Source organism: Pinus tabuliformis, chromosome 7 (assembly GCF_031772625.1).
Source record: "Pinus tabuliformis cultivar Carrire ecotype Pingquan chromosome 7, CPIR1, whole genome shotgun sequence".
In the NCBI taxonomy this organism is placed as follows: domain Eukaryota; kingdom Viridiplantae; phylum Streptophyta; class Pinopsida; order Pinales; family Pinaceae; genus Pinus; species Pinus tabuliformis.
In genome coordinates this window covers 1,045,070,312-1,045,092,692 of record NC_142293.1, presented here as the reverse complement: position 1 = coordinate 1,045,092,692, position 22,381 = coordinate 1,045,070,312, and the positions used below count along the sequence as shown (strand labels likewise).

General features: G+C 37.2%; 1 protein-coding gene across 1 annotated transcript; it reads left to right on the top strand.

Moving 5' to 3' along the window:
- Positions 1-233: 233 nt before the first annotated feature.
- LOC149251250 (uncharacterized) lies at positions 234-21,600 on the top strand. The gene is made up of 7 exons (XM_089453834.1): positions 234-302; positions 661-747; positions 15,756-15,959; positions 16,113-17,233; positions 17,838-18,952; positions 19,262-20,658; positions 21,304-21,600. Exons 1-7 carry the CDS (start codon positions 234-236, stop codon positions 21,598-21,600), a joined length of 4,290 nt encoding a protein of 1,429 aa, XP_089309960.1.
- The last annotated feature ends 781 nt before the right edge of the window (positions 21,601-22,381 follow it).

The following is a 22,381-nucleotide window of genomic DNA, read 5'->3' as shown; positions in this document are numbered from 1 at the left end:
AGACTGAACGTGTGAACCAAGTACTAGAATATATGGTAAGAATGTATGTTATGCAACAATCTAACAAGTGGGAATAATATTTACATCTCGTTGAATTTTCATATAATAATATTTATCATGAATTGTTAAAGATGAGCCCATTCAAGGTGTTGTATGGGAGGAAATGGAAAACACATATTAACTAGAATAGTCCTGAAGGTAGAATAATACTAGGACTAGATATGTTGATGGAGATGGAGCAAACAATGAAAACTTCCGATAAAATTGAAGATCTTCCCAAGATAGGAAGAAGGCTTATGCTGGTAAGAAGAGAACTTATTTAGATTTTAGAGTCAGGGATCATGTATATGTACGAATTAAGCTAAAGAAAAGTACCTTAAGATGGGGTAGCAGTGCAAGACTTGCCCCTCGATTTTTTGGCCCTTTTCAAATAATAGAGAGAATTTGACCAATGGCATATCATTTACATTCCCTAGTAACATAAGAGTTCATAATGTATTTCATGTTTCATTACTGAAGAAATATGTATATGATCCTAGACATCTTATTCATTGGAAAGATATCCACGTAACATTTAAAAGAAAGGAAAATCAGTGATGTATAAGTAGTAATGATAAGATGATTAATATGAGCTAACTATGACGATTGTTTATGTCACAGGTCGAGCCGGATGGAGAGTGTTTGGTAGAGCCTCAGCTTATTCCCGAGCAGAGAGAAACAATGTTACGAAGGCGAGCCATCACCCAGGTTAAAGTGTAGTGGAGGCACTTTAGCCTTGAAGAGGCTAGTTGGGATGATGAGCATTTTATGTAGGAAGATTATCCCGATTTATTCAAGTGACAAGATAACACTGGGGATGATGTTATGCTCAGGGGGAAGATGTAAAATCCCTCTAGAGAGTTGAATCTATGAGTCACTTGAATTTAATTTTTTTATTTCTCAAAACAGAAGATTTAAAGGCTAAGTGGAAGCTAATGTGAATTTGGATAACTAAATTATGCTTATGATTATTTCTAAAACATATACTTATATGCAAATAATAGTGAAGGTAATCTTGGAATTCACAGAGGGAACCTTGAGATAAACAAAAAAAAAACAACTTTTACAAGACAGTTACAAAATAAGTTACCTTATTTTCATTTGACATAAAATGGATTATCTCAAAGGGGGAAGCCTAGGAAGGAAATCAGAATGGAGCCGGAGGCAACAGGAGGAAAGGAAAATAATAATTAGATTGAATGCCTGCATTGGACGGTGTGGGGTTAAGGCAGGACATTGCCACAAGGTATTCCTGAATTGGACCAAGGGCCAGTGGAAGCAATTCCAATTCGAGCCTAAGGGTTTCTAGTGCCTAAGAATTGACCCTGTTGGGATATTGATGGAATGAAATTGTTTTGGTTCAAAGATGCTCGGGGGAGAGGAAAGGAAGTAATTACCTTTCTCACGGATTGGGTGGCGTGGTTACCTCATGGATTCTTAGATAACCCAATACTTCAGATAAGTATTTAACACATTGTATCTGTAAGGATGTTTTAGTTGTATGTGTGTTCATTATTAAATCCTATGTATGCAGTTGCATTAAGAGAGTTGGGCTCTAGCATGTATACTAAATAGTAACCTTAGTAAAATAATATAAGTGAATGTGAATGTATTTCACAATTGAGTAACTACAGAATGTGATAGTTGGGACATTTGTGAATAAACTAAACTCAGCACAAGAATTTATTCATAGGGTTAGGATCTAATGGGTGGGTTGTTCCCTTCTAATAAGTTAAACATGCTACAAGGGTCAGACGCTATTGTTCTTGGGAAAATGGGTGGTTGTAAATAATTGTGTATTCTACTAAGACTAAAGAAGACAAAACTATGGCCACCTAGGAACAATCCTAAGTGAAACCCATCAACTAAACAAACTTTGGTATTTTAAATTGTTGGTCAAATCAAAAGAAAAATTCTTAGATATAAAAGTGTGAATGCCTTTCTAGAGTCACACATAAAATTAACTAAAATATCTAGAATCTATGACTAACCAAATACACAGAGCAAATATTTCCATACACTGATGAAAAGAAAACTTGAATGCAACACATAGAAAGACTGAAATCTAAATTAATTCCAACTGCTCTCAAATACATTATGTGGAAGAACATATCAAACCCTTCTCTGAAAATTAAGAACAAATTACATATAACGATAACTAGGGATGTCCCAAATGTGTTGGGCAATAACCAAGAACAAAAATACGGTCGCATGGTCGAGTCAAGAAAACAACTTTGCTGAAGGAAGGGAACGTCTTAAAAAGAAAAAAATACATAAATATACATATGAAATTTCTTCCACAACCTAATTCAGATACATACGGAACAATAAATAGGTTTCCTACTCCATCAAAGAGAAGCTCAGAAGCATAAGTACCTGTAACAGAAGGAAACCTTAAGTCAAGGCATCATGATGTCAAAACCCTTGCAAACAGAAAATGTTTGAAGAAAGCCGATTTAGTTTTTCAGAAGTATTATCTGAGTGTGAACTTGTAAATAAAGGGGGTACAATAATTAATTCATCTAGATACTAAAATCATAATAAAAGAAATAAATTGAGTATGCCTTGGGAATTTTGCATCACAGGGAAGTTGTGTTATGTTGAACCTTCACCAGACCTCTACAACCTTAAATTTGCGACCCTTAGTGTAAGAAGACCTCATAATAGGCAAAGATAAATGAGAGATAAAAATGCAACTTCGAAATGTAAATTTTAACTTATCTTACACGCAATCTCTCACAAATATGAGCGGAATTGAATAGAATGGCTTCTCACAATTCTAAACCCTTTAGGTTCCAGACCAAAACTCCACCAACTTTCCCTCACTTAATATTGAAGTGACCAACCTCACAGAAGAAACCAGAATGAGTCATGTAATGAAACAGAGAATTATTTACCTGAAGAATTCATTGTAGAGCGCTCATGGTTCATTTTACTTTCAAATGAGCAACATAATCTGAAGGAAATACTGGTAATTTTCCCTTATCTCCTTTTCAGAAATTATGACCATAGGATTGTAACCCTACATGATTAACAACAAACATTGTTCTAGGTGTCTGATCTATAGAACCCTTGGGAAGCTCCTCATGATGACTATACTACGGGATAGTTAGTGCCCACCCAACACCCGTAAAGGATATTAAGTGCACATAATATTGCTTTTAGCACAGTAGTACCACAATCATAAGCTGGCTTACAAAATGATGTGATTAGAATCCAGTTAACTGCGTAAGTTTATGACACATATTCCATTGAGTACATAATGAAAACAAGGTAAGTGTTATTAAATTCTCATGTTGATATTTCATTGAACTCGAGGGAAAAAATGAATTCATTGAAAGGTTCTAAAATTATATGGTTCATAATAAGGGTTATTTTATTTTATGGCAATGATTTTTTTATTTTTTTACTTAGAATTGATAAGTGTTACAAACTTCATTCTATTTAAAAAAAGAAAAAAGAAAATATCAACATCATTTAAATTTGTGATTTGGAAAATAGAATAAAAAATATTATACATGTCACCAATAACAAAAGGATTAAATTAATATCAGTAAAAATACAATGTTTCATATCAAAAGTATTATTTTAAATAAAAAATAAGGAATGTAAAACGTCCATTTAAACTATATATATATATATATATATATATATATATATATATATATATATATATATATAAATTTTGGTGAATGTTAAGTTGAATAATTAAACATTTTGAATTTTGTATAAAAAATTTGGTATGAATCTCGTAAACTAAATTTCTTTGTTATGTATCGGTTTCACTATCCTTATCTAATTAAATAATACAATAAACACCAACACATCTAAACTGAAAAACATTTTAAAATTTTCTTCTTGAAGAATTACACTAATTTAGACATTCAAACAACAATTTCAATAAAATCCTCAATGACATGACTTTTATTTTATCAAAAGATATAAGCAAATAAGTTTCCTTATTTTCCTTTCCTACCAAAATTTGCAATAATACTTATGATCCCACCCTTCATGTTTTCACATGAACATACTTGCACATATTTATTTTATATTAATATTTGTTGAAAAACTAATCAAAAGAATATATATCATATAACGAAAGCATATTGGCGTGTATGCATGTTGGTATTCTCTTTGAACGCATTTCATGTTCCTCTAGGGATTTCACACAATCTTCCATGTCACCCTTTTCTCGAGTGTCAAAATGACACAGTTTTTTGTATGGGTCACAACTCCCTTCTATTGAAATGTTGTCTCAAGAGATAGTGCCACCAACGATAATGCATCAATCACACCTCATCAATCACCATCAGACTCAGAAGCACATGTTGAATAATTGGTTATGGAGGTGGTGACAAATCTCCCATGGGGGCCTACTCCTTAACCACAACCAGGGTAGATGCCTACCCAAAGAATTGTCGAAAAACATTAAACTCGAAGTTAGATATTGAATATTAGAGGATTGAACACAATATATTAAGGATTCCTCCTTGATTTGCGAGTTCATAGGACTATGACTAATGGAGAGAGCTTTGGTAAGCTAGGTCCAAAACAAATGGAAACCCAAGAGCCAAAAAGATCTAAAAATCAAGGCCAAAATTTTTTCCATGGTTATATTCAAAAATATGGAAAAACATAATTGGGTTTTTGAAAGTGGACCCTATTTCGTCAATAAGGCATGCTTCATCACATGATTATGGAAGGAGTGCTACAATTTGGAGAATTATGAATTTCTAGATGCTCCAGTATGGATTTGAAACTTCTCTCTCCGCAGGGAATTTTGGAACGAAGAGGCCTCAGAGGGCATAGGGAACACAATTGTAATTCTTGTAAAAATATCATAAGGAACCAAGAGGTGTCGATGCACCTCATATGCTTGCATTTTCATATATATGAACATCCTGGAGCGCTTTTCAACCTCCACAAATCTCTATTATCATGAAACGTTGCATCAACAAACCCTAGACTATGAACACGGTCTCATTTCATTGTTAGAGATCTCACGAGTACAACCACCTATTTGTTAATTCCCCTTGATCTAGCACGAATCTCCTCCAACTTAGGTAAATAAACATGATGGAAAAGGCTTTGAGGAAGTCACCACTTGCATAAGGAACGCATGACACTAGGAAACTCATCAGCCCAAAGACGCTGCTAAATCCTCTAACATGTTTGCTTCTTTGTGAGGATTTAGGAATGGAAGATGTCTCTATTTCAGAAACCTTCTTGGTGGACTGAATTGTAGATCGCAACCCAACAAAAAGAAAGGCCCCAAAACCAAGCTATGAGTAGCCACATAATAACACTATAAAAGAGGAATAATCTTCTCAAAAGGGAGCTAAAAAATATACAGAAGATATGGGTGTGGTTGAGGTCACTCTTGCAAATCTAGTAAAGCAAATACAAAGTAAGGTCCTGAAAATGGTCCCATAATAGAAGTTTCAAATTTTCTACCAAACTTATCTAAAAATATGGGATCAAAATTGACTAACCTCTCAAAATATGAGGCTCTCTAAGTCATGCTATCCAAACCGACAACTCTAGAGAATACACAAAGACACAAATGAAAACCAAGAAGATTGAAAGGCAGAAAAGGTAAAAAAGGATCTTGAATAAGTTGGACATATGCTGGCTAAATGAGGTCAACTATTCCTCTTGATGGAGGTTTTTCCCTCCATACATTACCCTATTAAATGAACTTCCATAGCCATTAATTAATCACCGATGATACCCATCATTATGTTTCTCCCAACATTCAGCTTGGAAAAAGTCTCCTATGACCTTGGTCTTATTTTTATTTACATAGAAAATCAACTAGGGGTTGTTACAAACACCTTCCCCTTGGGGGAACATCATCCTCAGTGTTCAATGACACTTATAAACCAACAAAACACATGTTTCCCATGGAGCTTTATAACACAACTCAATGCAACATTTAAATCATATCAAACCGCCGAGACCATGACCATCATACCATGAACACCAGATATAGATATATATATATATATATATATATATCTGACCAAAACACAACATCAAACACATATATCAAAATACATCCACTCAACCAGTAAATAGAGAAGGATACATAGCCCGCATCTGATCAACCATCTCCCATGTAGCTTCATTAGGTCAAAAGTTCTTCCACTACACTTTAACCTACTCGATTGCTCGATTATGGAGCATGAGCATCTTTCACTACAAAATTCACTGATTTTCCAGCTGGAATTCTCCTTCTAGTTCTATTTGCAATACAGACTAGTCAATCAAATGATCACCATCCTTCACGTATCTTTTAAGCAAAGAAACATGGAAAACATCATGGAATGCACCATTGGAGGCAGTGCAAGTCGGTCGGTCACTGATCCAATCCTCTCAAGGATATCAAAAGGCCCACAATATTGAGGTGCCAACCTGTCACATGGTCCATTCCTCAAGGATCTCCTCTTGGGTTTGACGCGCGAGTAAACATGCTCCACAACCTGAAACTCCTTAAATAACATGTGTTGATGATCTGAATTTTGTGCAAACTTGTTAATGCTATGAAAGCTCCATCATTAGTATTAAAAAAATGTGTTTTATATTGTCTCAAATTAACCAAAATGTGAGGAATTATGTGTCAAATGTTGAGTGTCTTTTATGAGAAATTAATGAGGTTAATTAGTTGTATAAAACACATATACAACAAGTAAATTCTAGGTAAGTAAAACACAACAACTCATAACACAAAGGTGATAAAGGAGTTCACCCCTCCTGGGCTACATCTCCTCGGATGTGCTTCAATGGCTAGGCCCTCTTTGGATTAATGGTCAATTCTTTGATTATATGCACATGCAATGCTCCAATGGCTTTGCAACCTACTCCATTGAATTCAGAAGACCCAGAAATCCAAAAATTGACTATCTAGGATCTGCAATTGGACTTCAGCTCATCTAGGCTTGACCTCCTCTCCTGGTGTCCCTAGGCTTCCTTAAACTTCAACGTAGAAAAACACATACGAAAGTGTCTTTCTACCAATGAAACATGTTCCATTGTTTTTAGAGCATCCAAATCATCTAGGGATGAATCTTTATGAGCCAAAATTGGTCAATTTTGAACAAGTTATGGTCTCTTCAGTTTTCCCTAGGAAAACTCCACAGAATCTGGAGAAACTCTAGCTAACTCCACCAAAAATGGAGCAATTCCGGATTTTTCAGACCTACCAAAACTTCTACCAACTAAATCACACTTAATTAATTGATAATCATGGTTTAATTAATGTTAAACTCCACTTAGCACATTAAGTGCGCGATTAGCAATAAGCATCGGCCTCCAGTTACGATGTTGGTCACAGGCGAAGGGGGCTTGCCCTCTCTTTCTCCAACCACCACATTTTAACTCTTTAAATGAATAATTTTCCCATAATTAGTTAAGAAACATGGTGGTAGTATAGCGGTAAATAATGGCGCTTGTGTGGGCAAGGTCGCGGGTTTGACTCTGCCAGCCTTCATTGCTCCTCCCAAGTGCATTTGAACAATTAGATGCCAACATTTCTCACAAACTAATTGAACCACATATTAGAATATTCCATGAATATTCTAAGAAATATTCCTTGGGATATTCTTTTTTTTGACTGGGCTGTACAGATGCCTAGTCAACATCCTAATCAGCCCTGTGCCAAAAATTTTCCCTGTTTGTGAAAGCGAACATAAGTCTCTATCCTTCTCATACGAGCTCTGCTTTGAGTGAAATGAGTTTCATTGGTATCATATCATGAGACAGACGTGGTCATTCAAGATTTGAGTGATTCTAAGCACTTTGATTTTTGAGAAAAAAAATTTCCCCTAATCCAGATTCTGATCACTCCTTCCAACTGATAGGAATTTGGACCCACAAACGCTGGTTATCTGATGAGAGTAATACTTTGGTTCAATGACATGCCTTGCCTTGCAAATGGCTTGGCACTTCAACCAATGTTCTCAGTTTTGCTATTGACCCAATCCAACACTTATTGGCTCCTTGTTGATTAAACACCCAACTGTACCAAAGTGATCTCTTGGTGCTTGGAAAGTTGACTGATGGCCTTCCCATTAAGAATCATGTTACTCCTTTGCAACACATGCATTCGATGCAATATTCTCTTTGGAAACCACCTTTCCAAGTTAAGCCCATTTGAGTGAAATACAATAATGAGTTACAATATCAGTAATAACAAGAAAATAAATGACCATTTTTTTACCTCAAGGATTCCAAATTCCACATCTGGAAGAACATATCCACCATCTCTTTCACTTCTTGGTGTCAACACATCAAATGGTCTACAATGGGTGCAATTTTTGTTAGCATTTTTGTCCACTTTCACTTCTTGATTCCATCATCCTCAAGTATTCACATGCTGCTCATGTCATTATTTCAGAATGAAGGCTAATCATGGGCCTCTTGCTCAAGTGTGGACCTTCCAAAATCCTACGACATCCTGTCACATGAAACACAATTAACCTTGCAAAACACTCATGCAAGAATATAACTTGATGAACTCTTCCTTTTGTTTTTTCAAAGAAACAAATGTTACATCATGTGGACATCCCCATGTACTCTTACATATTCGTGTATAAACCATCAACTAAACACAAGTCAACAAAACATGCTTTTTCAAACAACTAACTTTCAAGTCAAGCAAAAACATGTACAACAACTTAATGATTTACAAGAAGAATTCTACCTTCTCATGAAACAATTTGTCACATCTCCCTTTCATCTTTGGAGACAAAATCAAATCTTCCAAGTTGATATAACATACATGTAAAAATCAATTGACCACATAGGTCAACACTCATGCATGTGCAAATGATCAACATTCTCAAGTTGACAACATACATGTTAACAAAGCAATCAACCAACACAAGTCAATCACTCACGCATGTTCAAGCACAATGAAACTATTAAAAATTCCATTGTTCACACACACAAACACTCATGCATGCATAATAATTCTCAACTCTCACAAGTACAATCACAAGTACAAGAATCCCTTTGGTATTTATGAGTACTTGAAAAGCTGAAATGACCAAATTGGTTTCAATAAAGTGAGTCAACAAACTCCACTTTCGAACACCTTCCTGGTGTAAACATGCAAGTTCAAGAATGCAACATGCATGCAAATTTGTAGTTGCAAATTTGCATCTTTTCTGCATCTAAGTGAGTCAACATAACTCTACTTTTCCAACATCTTGCCTCATGCAATATGTGTCATACTTTTAGGAGAAAATAAATGAATCCAAATAACAAGGAAATGCATCAATAAGGAAAAATTTGCATCACTTATCAAAATAAATGGAAGGCCTTAATTGGTTAAGAAATCTAACCATCTCTTTCCAAACCATTTCAATGGTGCTTCTTTCAGTTGCAATTCATCATGTGTATCATCCTGACCCACATAATTTATGGAATTCCCTTTTCCATTCTTGCCAAAATATATCTCCACCTTCTTCAAATGTTGTGGATGACTTGTTGGATGCAAAGTCCAACATTTGTCTACAAGAAGACCCTGCTTATGGCAATGAGTTCAAAATAATTGCATCTTCTTTTGAACATGGTTTCCATCATCCAATGGACCTTTGGATTTCTATCTCTTTTGTTTTGAAAGATTCATGTGTATGTATATCATCTTCCAACACCTCGAAAAAATATGGTTATTCAACCCACAAAAGGAACATGTAAATGTTCTCCAAATCCCATGTGAAGATTTACCATGTTTATCATAATCAAAAGAAACTTGATTAAAGGCGGATTTATACCTTGCACATTCACCTTTGTTGCCTTCTTGAAGAGGTTAATTTGATGAGGTAGTCGCTCTCTTCGGAATACCAACAATGGTTTCAATGACCTTAGAGCTTTCAACATCCTCTTGTTTTCCATTTCCACTAGTTGCACGCTTATGAGCATCTTCTTGCAAAGTGGGTATAAAAACATTGCATTCCTCTTGAACACAAACTTCACAAGCATGAGTTAATGAAAATGTAATTAAAGTTCTTCTTGGAACACCTTCATGTGCCTCCTTGACTTTGGAGCATTCTCCATCATGTTTTCCATAACCAAGACCTAAATACCGAGGCCTTTCCTCAACAACAATTGGCTCAACTATGCCTTCCGCCTTTCCTCTAGTGTCTTTGTCAAAAGCACGAAAACATTCATTTTGAGAGGAAATTGAATATAAAATTGAATTTCATACCTCATTTTCATTAACGTACTTGGCTAGGGTTTCCTTGGCATCATGGAGTTGAATCTCCATCTCATGCATATTTTCAAGAAGCTCTTGCTTCTCCTCCTTCATGGCCATCAACTCCTCTTCAAATATAGTGTTCTCCTTCTTATCTTCATTCATCTCTTGCACCACATCTCTCATGATGATAAGCTCTTGCAACATCTCTAAATCAAAGAGTCTTGCTAAGGAAGATGGATTAGAAACATCACTTGTTGAAGCTTCCATCACACTTGTAATGCATCAATTCACAAATCTTCAAAACGTTTCTCACCAAAGAAGCATCTCAGACCATCTCCCTTCTTTAGCTTACACACATAAATTTGCACACAGTTAAATTCTCCTTGCATAAATAAAAAACCAACTAATTTTCTAACTAACCTTATAAAACCATCTCAGGTTTAAAATGAGCTAACAATGCTTTGATAGCAACTTTATCTGAATGTTGGGAAAACTTGTTAATTTTATGCAAGATCCCTCATCAGTATTTAAAAGAAATGTGTTCAGGATCATCTCAAATTAACAAAAAATGTGAGGAATTATTTGTCAAGTGTTGAGTGTCCTTTATGAGAAATTTATGAGGTTAGTTAGTTGTTTAAAAAACATACATAACAAGTAAATTGTAGATAAGGAAAACATAGCAACTCATAACACAAAGATGATAAAGGATTTCGCTCCTCTTGGGCTACATCTCCTTGGACCTGCTCCAATGGCTAGGACTTCTTTGGATTATTTGTATTTTCTCTAATTACATGCACCTTCAATGCTCCAATGGCTTTGCAACATTCTCCATTAGATTCAAAAGACCGAAAAACCCAAAAATGACTACCCAAGCTCTGTAATTGGACTTCAACTGATCTAGGCTTGACCTCCTCCCTCGGTGGCCCTAGGTTTTCTTAAACTTCAACGTAGCAAAATCACATACATAAGTGCCATGTGCCTCTGCAACTTATTCCATTGGGTTTACAGAATCCAAATCATCTAGGAATGACTCTTTTTTAGCCAAAATTGGTCAAATTTTGAAGAAGTTGTAGCTCTTCAGTTTTCCCTAGGAAAACACCACCAAATTTGTAGAGACTCCAGTTAAACCCAGCAAAAATGGAGCAATGTCAGATTTGTCGGACCTGCCAAAACTGCTGCCAACTAAATCTGCACTTAATTAAGTGATAATGATGGTTTAATTACCGTTAAACTTCACTTATCACATTAAGCACATGGTTAGCAGTAAGCATCGAATCCAGTTACAGTGTTCGTCACATGCAATAGGGGTTGGCCCACTCTTTACCCAACTGCCACATTTTAACTCTTTAAATGAAAATCACGCCCATAGTTGGTTAAGAAACACAATTTTGGTATAGCGGTAAAGCATGGTGCTTGTGTGGGTGAGGTCGCGGTTCGATTCCGCTGACCTTCCAAATACTTTTACATGACCTTTAAGAGGGCACGTGGCGACCCCTAGGCTTGTCACGTGTCAGCCTCTCATTGGTCCTCACAAATTGCTTTGACCAACTACATGCTGATGTTTGTCACAACTTGATAGAGCCACGTATGGGAATATATTGGGAATATTCCTTACAATATTATTTTTGCTGACTGGGATGTACAGATGCCTAGTCAACATTCCAATCAGCCTTGTACGCAAAATTTTCTCTATTTGTGAAAGTGGACAAAAGTCTCTATCTTTCTCATACAAGCTCTGATTTGAGTGAAACAAGCTATGTTGGGATCATGTCACTGAGATGTGGTCATTCAAGTTTTGAGCGATTATGAGCACTTTGATTTTTGAGCAAATTTTTTCCCCTAATCTCGATTTCGATTAGTTGATCTACATAACTCTTCTACTTATCCTGTGTTGCATTTAGATTCTTCTTGATAACTTGCATTCCTTATTCCATTTTTTCTAACATGTCCAGTCTAATCTGTACCTTTTTCACTTAATCACTCCAACTGATAGGAGTATTACAACTCTATCCATTAATTGCCTCAAATGGACTCATCCTCAAGGACTCTTGATATCCATTGTTATAAGCAAACTATACTAGTGGAATATACTCTTCCCACTTCTTATGTTGATGCATAACATACATCCTCAACATGTCCTCAAGAATCCTTAAACCCTCTATGTCTATCCATCTATCTATGAATGATAATTTCTTATAAAGGCTAACTCTATCCCCAAGCCTAGAAACAACTCCTTCCGAAACCTCGAAGTGAAATTGGCATCTCTACAAAATAAAATCTTCTTAGGAACACCATGAAATCTCATTATCTCCCTCATGAAAATATGAGCTACCTCACTTGCTGAATGCATAGACTTAATTGAAATGAAGTGAGCTACCTTACTTAACTTGTCAATCATAACCATGATTGAATTATGTTTCTTTAATGTCCTCAGAAAACCTGTAATAAAATCCATGGAAGTGACCTCCCATTAAGATTATATAATCATAATTGGCTGCAATAAATCACCTGGATTCTTGCGCTCTACTTTTACCCGCTGAAAATCCAAACATCTCACAGCAAACTCAACCACCTATTTCTTCAAGTTTGGCCAATGATAGAATTTCTAAATTGTTGTCAATGTATTTTGATATCTCGGGTGACTTGAATACAACTTAAAATGAAGTTCCCTCAAGATAATATTCTTAATCTCGCCATCATCCGACACATAAATCTTGTTTCTTAATTTTACCAAGCCATATGAGATGATACTTCTCATCCCTATTACGTGTATCATGTTGTTGTAACATATGCTTAAGCTGTTGGTAATTATCATCTTAATGTACTAGTTGCAAGGTCCGCTCCTACAAGTTTGTCCCATAAGAACTCACTTTTGCAATGTAATTCACTTATGCTCTTCTGCTAAAAGCATTTGCAATCCTTTTATCTTTTCCCTTAATGTACCTAATCTCAAAGTCAAACTCGCTGAGAGTAACTAACCATCTAGCTTCACTGGGATTTAGATTAGGTTGATAAAATAAGTACCTCAGTCCATTGTAATCACTTGTAAGGACAAACCTCCTTCCAAAAAGATAGTGCTTACATGTCTTCAATGCATAAATGATTGCTACCAACTCAACATTACGACCGTTGAAGGCCATTGGATCACAACAAGCAAAATGAGTGCTCAAATATTTAGAAAGCACTCAGTCATATGGCATCAAATATTCCAAAGTTTTAGACTACAATTACATTGGTTATTCGAATTCGGATTTTGATGGAGATAAGGAGCATGGGCTCTCGACTTTTGGTTATTTGATGAACCTTGAATCCACAACTATCACTTGGAGATCATGAAAGAAATATGTTCCTGTTAATTCTACCACTTAAGTCAAGTATGTTGCAGCAACTCAAGCTACAAAAGAAATATTTTAGATTCGCAAAATAGTTGAATATTTGCAGAAGAAACAAAATACTTCGTCTCGTTTATTCATTAACAACTCATTCGCAATTCAATTAGCCAAGAATCCTAAATTTCGTGATCAAAGCAGACATGTGAACACCAAATATCACTTGATTCGACATTATGTAGAGGCCAAAGCCATTCATCTTACACATTTTCCTACTTTAGAGAAGATCGAAGATATTTTTACCAAAGCACTAGGATGTGCAAAGTTTGAAAATTAATAATGTTAGTTGGCATGTCAAATGTCCCTTGAAATTAATTAAGGGAGGAATGTTAATTAATCATTAGAGATTATTTTGTACCATATTAGTTAATTGATAGTTTTACTTTTCCGTTAATAAGTTACTGAGACAAAGTTGACTTGTACCTACCTTACTTTTGTATAAATGAATGAATTCAACATCGATGCAATCAAGTTTTGTTCAAGGAGTTTATTCTCAAGCTTGTTTACAAGCATGAGCCCAATACGACTTGCATCTACCAAACACTTTCTTAGCTTATCAATGTATATGGAGAAAAGTTTAAGGGACAAGGAACACCTTTACCTCACTCTCATATTGGATTTAATTTCTTCCAACAAACCCTCAATGGTAGTAAACTATGCAATAACATTCTAGTTGAGGCTTGTCATAACAACCGTCAAGTCAAGGGGAATCATTGTCATAGATTTATTATTTTTCTTAAATATAGGAAAGTCATCTTAGCAACCCTCAATTGAAGAGGAATCATTGTTATAGATTTATTATTTTTATCATTTTTTTAAATAGATCCAGATTTATTTTTTATAATTTTTATTTTTTGATCTAATGCTTCCTTGCACATGACAACATTTCTCCCATACTAAGCATAATTAGTAACATATGGTGAACATTGATAAGAATCACCGTTCATCGGGAATCTCTCCCCTGAAAATTATATCAACATCTCTAATCTCATAAATAACAAATTATTGGATTACAGAGATTAAAAGAAGGCACAACTATTATATATATCTCCACCATCGAAAATAAAATCAACTATTAAATATATCACTCTCTTCCATATTATTTCAAAAATAATAAATTCTTATCAACCTAAAAATAAAAATGAATCTTAAACATTTAACAAATAGATTAATATAGTGAAATTAATATAGTTAAAAAAGCAAAATTAAATAAAGCTAAAAAATCAAAAACTTGAGAAGAGAAAGTACAAACTAATCTTGTATTAAGAAGATATACAAATGCTAACTCTGTGTTAGGAATATGCTATTGGAGGAATTGGAATACAAAAACTAAAATGTTTCTCACACTATTAAAAAGAAACTTTCATTCCACTTAACATATATATATATATATATATATATATATATATATATATATATATATATATATATATATATATATATATATATATATATATATATAAACAGGAACATGATATTGGAGAAATTAAAACAGTCTAAGCAAATTGTGAGAAGAGGCAGATTGATTTTGAGAATAAGCGTTTATATATATATATATATATATAGATATATATATATATATATATATATATATATATATATATATATATATATATATATATATATATATATATATATATATATATATATATATATATATATATCTGTGTGTGTGTTTGTGAATTTTTGTATATTTATTTCAATAAAAAATTAAGTATGTAAATTTGTATAGTTATTGATTATATTGGCATGAATTGTATATAAAAAAAAAAATATGTATATAAGAAAAATTACAATATTGTTAAAATAAGTAAATATATAGTGAAAAAAAAAAATTGTATATCAAGAAAAAATACATTACTGTTAAAATAAGTAATATACAGTGAAAAAATTACAATGAAATTTTATAGATATTAAACGTTAGCAAAGTAAAGAAAAATTACATTATTGTTAAAATAAGTAAATATACGATTAGTCTTAGGATTGGGTCGGCATTGATACGATGGGCTCTACGCACTGTTCTCTAGGGTTTTGACATTCTCTGCAATGGCAGGCCGCTCTAGATAGTAGAAGACCTGCAAGCACTAACGGGATCACGAAATTTTAACATCTGCCAAAACGTGCAGTACTCCATGGAACCCCCTCAGGGGGAGGGCGATGTGGCTCCCCCACAAAATGACAATGGGCGGCAACAGCATAAGGAAAGCAATAAGCCGGCAAACCAGGGTGAGGATGATGTAGATCTGAACTCACAACAGACAAAACATGACAAAAAGCAACCCAAGGTCAGCTCGGCAACATGCAAACTTGTAGCCTCTGAGCGTCCGAAGGTAGAACTTCCAGGCCATAGAATCAACGTGTAGATACAATATATGAGAGACCATGCTTTGATAGGAAAGTTCATTGAACTGTGGCTGACTGAGAAGGCACTGAGGGGCTAGATAGTTGCGAAATGGCACCCAAAGGGACATATAACCCTGCAGTTAGGAACAAAAGGGTTCTTCACTGCCATTTTCAACTATCTGGAGGATCAGAAAAAAGTTCTCGATGGAGGGCCTTACTTCTTTAACGCAGCTAGACTGTATCTCAGAGGATGGGTAGAATGCTTCAACCCGGACAAGGAGGATCTCAGCTGGGCTTCGGTTTGGATCTGCCTATACTCACTTCCAGTGGAATATTGGGAGGAAGACTCCCTTCAAATGATTGGAAATGTCCTAGGTGAATTTATAAAGGTTGCAGAGGAAACAAAAATCCGCAGATATACTTCCTTTTCCAGTATATGCATCTATATGAACCTAAACCAGGCTCTCCCAGATGTGATAAGTGTTTTTCATGATGACGTTGAATGGGTTCAGTTGATTGACTATGAACATGTGCCATTTAGATGCCGAAGATGTCATGCCCTGGGACATTTATTCAGGGACTGCCCTTTAACTCAAAAACCTTCTCCTGCCTCCGGACCGGATTCATCTGAGGTAAATGGCTTTACCAAAGTAGCAAATCGCATGAAATCCCACAAGAAACAGGCCTCAAATTCCAAAATACCGCAAACCAGCCCCTCCAAGCCCTCTACAATCAACATATTTGAAGTTTCAGCTCACCAAACTGATCCAAGCTCGAATTCTCCCACTCCACCAGAGACGGAGTTGAAGAAAGACGAACATTCGAAGCAGACAGATCCCACAACACCTCATGTAGATCCTCGATTCAAGGGAGCCTCTTCCTCAGATAAGAAAAAGGTACTAGCATGGATTATTCAAGTTATGGAGGTGGAAGTCCTACAATTTAATGCCAGCTTAGAAGAAGAACCAAACGAGGAGTTAAATGATTCACAGATCATGGAGGAAGAAACAGAAGCAATATATATTGGGGAACTAGACATTCCAGGCCTAGAGCATGCATGCACTACAAACAATTTTGACAACATTCCAGATGGACAACTTGAGAATCTGGAGGAAGTCCTATCTCAGGCGCAACATCAAAAATCTTTAGGTACAAAGACTGGCGGCCCCTGGGATGAAAGATTCATAACCAAAAATATCAAAAAGCGAGGTAGGAAAACAGACCTCCAGCGAACAATCAGAATAGGAGAAATGCTAGTGGAGTCAGGCAGATACTCCAAGCTAACCAATTACTACAACTATGATCATAATCCTTCCCAATGAAGTTAATCTCTTGGAATATAATAGGGCTCAATGGCCCAGGGAAAAATCAAATTCTTAAAAACATGATAATGCGAGAAAAACCTCAAATCCTTTTCTTGCAAGAAACCAAATGCAATTCAATTGCATTAGATAGATTTGTATAAAAAGCATGGCCAGGGAGTCTGAATGTTGCAGTGGATACTGATGGGGCTTCTAGAGGCCTGGCAATTGTCTGGGACTCCCGAGCTATCAGACTCGACAATATCCATGCAAACAAGAATTTCCTCCAAGCAATCTTTCACATCATAGGGACAAATATACACAGGCTCTTAAGGAGGCATTACTTAAAGCTAGAACCCTTAACACTCTCTCTGCAATCAACCATGACAAGCCATACCCTTTATGGATTTCTGGAGGAGACTTTAACATGATTACTAGGCTGGAAGAAGAAAGGGAAGGCAGATGGAGAGGAAGTTAGGAAGGGAAACCCGTAAAGGACTTCATTCAGAATAACTGGCTCATTGACCTACCCTTCAATAATGGTATATTTACATGGAACAATAGGAGAGTAGGGAAGCAGCAGAACACTTCTCGTCTGGACAGGTTCTTGCTCTCAGACAATGCTATTCATCTTGGTGGAGACTTTGCAGCTTCCATCCTGCCTCTTTCAGGATCTGATCATTGGCCCATATCCCTTCAATGGTCGCGTCCTGGCAACCTGATACGCAGACCATTCCGCTTTGAGGCATTCTTGATGTCTCATCCGGATTTCCATGGCTTAATCAGTTCAGAATGGAACAATTTTTCCCCTCCACCAGGTTCAAAAATGTTCCAATTCCAGCAAAAGCTCAAGCATCTTAAAAGAAAGATCAAACGCTGGAATCACACTTCTTTTGGTAATATCTTCCAGGCTCAGGGAGCCCTCGAGCTAGAAATGAAGCAACTGCAGCAGAGGATTATTACTAATGGCCATTCAGATGATCTGTCAAAACAGGAAAAAGTTCTTGAAGTGCAACTCACAGAAAGGGCTAAGCAGGAAGAAACGTTATGGAGGAAAAAATCAAGAGTCGGATGGCTTAAAGATGGAGAGAAAAACACAAAAAATTTTCATAGCACCACAATCCAACACAGAATGAATAATAACATAACTCATATTCAGAATGAGCAGGGAGTCAAAGTGGAAACACACGAAGAAATTGAAAGTGAACTCCTAAATTACTTCAAGCAAATGCATCGTGAGCCAAATGCAGATAGATCACAGGCTATAGAAAAAATTACTCTAAACATTCCTAAACTTATCTCAGAAGAGCATAACCAACTGCTTCTCAAGCCTATTGACTTACAAGAGGTGGAACTAGCAGTACGAAAACTGAAAGCAGGTAAGGCTCCAGGCCCGGATGGATTTACCTCAAACTTTTTCCACAATTTTTGGGATATGATCAAGATGGAAGTCTGGCAAGTGGTTGAGGAGTTGCGATCCTTAATATGGATGTTTCTGGGGGTGAATGCCACATTCATAGCCCTGGTTCCCAAGGTTGATATGCCAAGCACACCTAACAAGTACAGACCTATAGCACTGTGCAACATAATCTACAAGATAGTCTCCAAAATCATTGCCTTCAGGCTCAAATTTTTGCTTCCTCTCATCATCTCGCCTGAGAAATCTGGATACGTCGAAGGTAGGTAGATCACCGATGGTATCATCCTAACTCATGAAATAATTCATTCCCTGAAGATCTCCAAGAAGCAATGTATGCTCCTCAAACTAGATCTTTCAAAGGTGTTTGATAGCCTAAGCTGGATTTATATTAAAAAAGTTCTAATTGCTTTTGGATTTGATCCTCCCTGGGTTATATGGGTTATGAGTCTCATCTCCTCCTCTTTCTTTTCTATTTTGGTCAATGGCATACCGTCATCTCCTTTTCATCCTTCCCAGGGAATTAGGCAGGGAGACCCTCTCTCCCCTTTCTTGTTTTTCATTATGGCAGAAGGATTAGGCCGAAGTATTAAGTCAGCTCAGAAATCCCATTGTCTCAGAGGCCTATCCTTTCATAACTCTCCAGCCTTCACTCACCAGCAATTTGTTGACGACAACATGATTTTTGGGCATCCCTCGGTCCAAGAAGCTCGCCAGCTCAAATCCCTTCTGTCGGACTTCTCGGAAGCCTCAGGAGCATCTATCAATAAATCCAAATCTCAGATCTTCTTTTTCCATACTCCTGCTATAACTCAGGCAGCTATAGCCCGTATTCTAGGATTCTCCATTGCTAACCTTCCATCCAAATATTTAGGTGCTCCTCTGACTGCCTCGGCCCTAAAGCACTCCTCATGGAAAATCCTCTTAGAAAATCTGGAGGCTCGGCTCTCCTCATGGACTCACAGATCTCTAAATATGGCGAGTCGGCTAGTCCTCATAAAAGCAGTTCTTCAGGCTATGCCGTTATACCTCTTCTCCATCCTTGCAGCACCCAAATGGGTTCTCAAAGAAATTAAGCTTCTCCAAAGATCTTTTCTTTGGGGCAGCAATGGTCACAAGCGCAAGTGGGCTCTTGTCAAATGGGATACTGCCTATCTACCAAAGAAAGGGGGTGGTATTGGATTAAGGGATCCTTCTCACAGCAATGAGGTCATGGGAGCTCGAATTTGGTGGAAGTGGCTAACTGCACCTCTCACCCCTTGTGCTTCTCTGTGGATAGCTAAGTATGCAAGGAATTGCCCAGCAGAGGAACTAATAAGAATATCAGAGGTCAGCATGGGATCCCTTATATGGAACTCGGCCAAGCAGCACAGGAATCTCATTCAACAACACAGCTTTTGGGAAGTGAAGAATGGTAACACTGCAAGGTTCTGGGAAGATTCATGGCAGCAGATGCCCAAACTAAAGGACCAAATCCCTCATATTCAACCCCTAGAGCAGGTTAGGCAATCTCATGATAGGGTTAAAAACTTCTGGAGAAATTCATCGACCCAAGAGTACCGGGAATGGCTCAAGGCGGATCAGATCTTAAGACAGGGTTCGACACAAGTCCAACAAATTCTAGACACAGAATTAATGAAAAGAAGAATTCATCATTCTGATGAAAAGGATATTCTTCGGTGGGAATATGAAGAAAGAGGCACCTTTACTACGAGAGAGGCCTATAATATCCTTATCAAGGCACATATGGTGAAAGATCCTCTCTGGAGCAAAGTCTGGTACCCTTCCATATGGCCGAAAATCTCCACCTTTCTCTGGCTCCTATGTCATAACAAGATTCTCACGTGGGACAATCTCAGAAAGAGGAACTTTCATGGGCCTTCAATATTCCCTAACTGCAAACAAGAGGAGGAAACCATAAAGCATCTAATGCATTCCTGTCAGATTGTGAGCAAGCTCTGGGAAAAGGTCAGTTTCCGCTGCCAAAAGGAAGGAAGAACTCAAGGAGACATCATTGCCACTGTGCGCAACTGGGATCAAACCCCTTATCAAAGCAAGATTTTAAATTTCCTTTGGAAGCTCATTCCGGGCTTTCTCATGTGGGCCATATGGAAGGAGAGAAACAACAGAATATTCAAGGATCACTCTATGCCGCTGGAAGATATCTGGAAAATAATTTGCCAAAATATTGAGGAAACCATATCTCTCAAAACCTGGTACTAGGAGGATCTCCCAACTACCCCCCAAGAACAATCCATATGGGCTAATTGGAACCTCCAATGGAAGCAAGAATAACTTATCAAAGGAACAACACCTCCAAGGAGCCATTCACCTGAGAAATGGTTACCTCCCCCTATGCATATGTACCAGCTAAATTTTGATGGCGCCTCGAAAGGCAACCCAGGAAATTCAGGCTTTGGAGGGATTTTCAGAGATCATAAGGGGGCTCCTCTTTTAACCTTTTTAGGTTCAAAGGGATGGGATACCAATAACTCGACAGAATGGGAAGGTCTCTGGTAGGGTCTTATTCTTGTGCAAGGTAAAGGTTTCTTTTCGCTCATCATAGAGGGTGATTCCCAGATCATCATAAATATGGTGTCAAAAATCTTGCAGGGATCCCCCTCTGGCAAAGTGAGTAATAGCTGGAGAATGGAAAAAAGGCTTGAACTTATTGAATGTTGGCTTTCCTCTCACAGAGTGGTCACTCTGAAGCACATAAGCAGAGAAGGCAATAAAGTTGCGGACTTACTTGCTAATATGGGGGTTGATTGTAGGTTGGATCTTCATGCTGGATCAATTTCAAGTCTAGCCTCTGAATCTCAACTCTCGAATTACAACAAGCTAGTGAAGAATGAAATGCATCAGGAAGAAGGAGAACACCCAGATGCGGGTGAAATTAATGATATCTAAAGCTCTTAATGATGGATGGACAAGCATGGTACTGCCAGCTGCAGATCAGCATGGCATCCCAGGAATTCATCCAGTGCAAGATGGATAATCTTAAGTGAGGCAGATTTGGTAGGATTTCTGTATCAATGGCTCGCTCCGTCCAAGGTGAAGCTATGGCTATTATGATCATGGTGCTCTGGGTTATCCTTCCCACTATTAGTGTTTAGCCTTCATGGTCCAGGCTCTGGCTAGCTGCGGGTCTTGGTGGAAAGCTGGTCTCTGCTAACAGAGGCAAGCTTCCTGTTTGCACCCTGCCCTCTTGTCTATGGTTTTTTTATGCTAAGGGTCTTGATGGCAGGTTCGTCTCTGCAATCAGCAGTAAGCTTTCAATTGCCCTTAAGGTTAGAATTGTCCCGCCCTCATCGTATTCTCAGGCCTGTCTTGTGCGATCGAAGTGGTTCCCTGTGTTGTTTTATTGCCCTCCCGACATCGCCCCTGGTCTTACTGTGCCTCCCCATCATCATGTCAACATGGTACGCCAGCATATGAGGAGTCGCTCCAGGGGACGCCGAGGTGGCCGAAGGCATTCGAAGGCTAGCTGTTCCGTGGATCCGTCCCTGCCTCCTGTTAATATCCCCTCCTCTTCGGTGGATTTGCCTCCTCTTCGCCCTGCTCACGAGCCGATTCCGAACAGCGTATTTCAGACCACTCACTTCAAGTTTCAGAACAATCTCAATAGGCCAATGATCACCGCTCATATCACTATTATCCTCTCAGAAGAAGAAAACCTGCTTCATCCTAT